Raw genomic sequence first — 1,644 nt, forward strand, 5'->3', positions numbered from 1 at the left:
GCGAGTATGACTTACAGACAGGTGGGATGGAGATGTCGTCAGCAGTTGAAAAACTCGATTCGCAACATCGACAAGTTGTGTCACTTATCGAAATGCTTCGCCAAAGCCACGACATGACCATAAGAAAATTAGCTGAACAAATGCAGAAGTACTTGGTGACGAGGTTGGATACTAAGGAGTTGGTGCTTCAGACGTGGCTCAAATATCTTATAACGCCGAGTGACATATTTCACATTTTAGATGTCAAAATCGAGCTTGGTCCGGTTGGCGATGAAGATGTGCTTACTTTGTGGCTGCGGTATATCGAGATGTATTGGGATCTTTGGCGTCCAGATTATGACGATAATCCTTTTAAATATGACTCGTTTTTGGCTCTTCTAAAAGAAAAATTCAGCGACAAAACGGCGGAAATGCTTCTTACAGACGCCCACTATCAAATATTAAACAAGAATGTTGAATTCGGGTTCGGGAACCACTTGAAAAATCTACATGCAATGTGGTATAGGTGGTATAATTTCTCAAAAGGATATAAGCCTCAAGACGTTTTTCTCAGAGTATTTTCATCAGGAGATTTTACGCCTAAAAGTCCAGATGTTATGCAGTGTATCGCGTATATCGATCATTACCGATCGCAAGAGACGTTCAACGACGAAGAAATATTTAACATGTTAAGTCCAGTAAATTCAGTTGAAAAGATGGTGGAGCTGTTTCAATGGTTAAGGACCTTCGTTAAAAAAACTAGCGACCGGTATGCTTGTTTACATTTCCGACCCCTCGACTCTGATAAAAGTTGCTGGAATGACTCCAACCAAGTATTGGGATATTTTCTTGTCTCATGGCGCTTATGATGAAGCACTGTTATTAAGATGGCACGAATTTGACACATTGTATTCTAAGCAGAATGAGGAATACAAACCTTCAAAGGAAGACGTGATAAAGCGAGATGTGCCGACTCGTTTTCAAGCGGGTGGGCTTGAAACTCTTAAGCAAGATTCTGTCGCGGCAGTGCATACTAACCAGTTGCAACAGAAGGGGCCACCTGCTCGGAAGAAGCTGAGAAGAAATCCTTAGCACAATGATAATTCTGCTGTGGGAAATGTAAAAAATTGGCTACTACCTTCGTTAATAGCCAATCGTTCCATTGATTTTCAACCACCTTTATAGAAACGACAGAATTTTAATTGCATTCATCGACATAACTACTTTAGCACAGATTTTGTCAATTGTTCTTTGCCCTAATTGCAACAAATTAACATCAGATCCCCCCAATCAGGTCATCACTTCATGCATCAGTTTCATTAGCTCATGATCTTACTGCGGCATAGCCGATCATACCTTTTTCTACGGTATAATAGAAATGCATGAATCAACCGAATAAGTACGTAAAAGACGGTTTCTTGGTCAGCTTAATGTCGACTTTAAGTGTCGCGCTTGATTCGACAGAGCCTCGATGAGCTCAATTCAAATCTTGTTCGAGTTTACAGCACCGTATTTCACGACCCTTCGACCCAAGACACCAAATTATCATCTTTTTGGTCTGTGTAGCTGGATAAATTTGCAACGGGCATGTCGTGCACTGTAACGGAGTTACATGAGAGTGACCCGTCACTCTCCCAAGGGAGCTGTGGTGTGGCATACACCACA

General features: G+C 41.5%; 1 protein-coding gene across 1 annotated transcript; it reads right to left on the minus strand.

Moving 5' to 3' along the window:
* Window positions 1-660: 660 nt before the first annotated feature.
* Window positions 661-1,142, minus strand: PHALS_07064 (uncharacterized protein; the record flags this gene model as incomplete). The annotated part of the gene is made up of 5 exons (XM_024720466.1): window positions 661-704; window positions 772-855; window positions 917-952; window positions 1,018-1,053; window positions 1,118-1,142. 5 exons carry the CDS (start codon window positions 1,140-1,142, stop codon window positions 661-663), a joined length of 225 nt encoding a protein of 74 aa, XP_024585662.1.
* Window positions 1,143-1,644: the final 502 nt, after the last annotated feature.

The sequence above is a fragment of the Plasmopara halstedii genome, assembly GCF_900000015.1.
Source record: "Plasmopara halstedii genome assembly, contig: Scaffold_3060, whole genome shotgun sequence".
Classification (NCBI taxonomy): Eukaryota; Oomycota; class Peronosporomycetes; order Peronosporales; family Peronosporaceae; genus Plasmopara; species Plasmopara halstedii.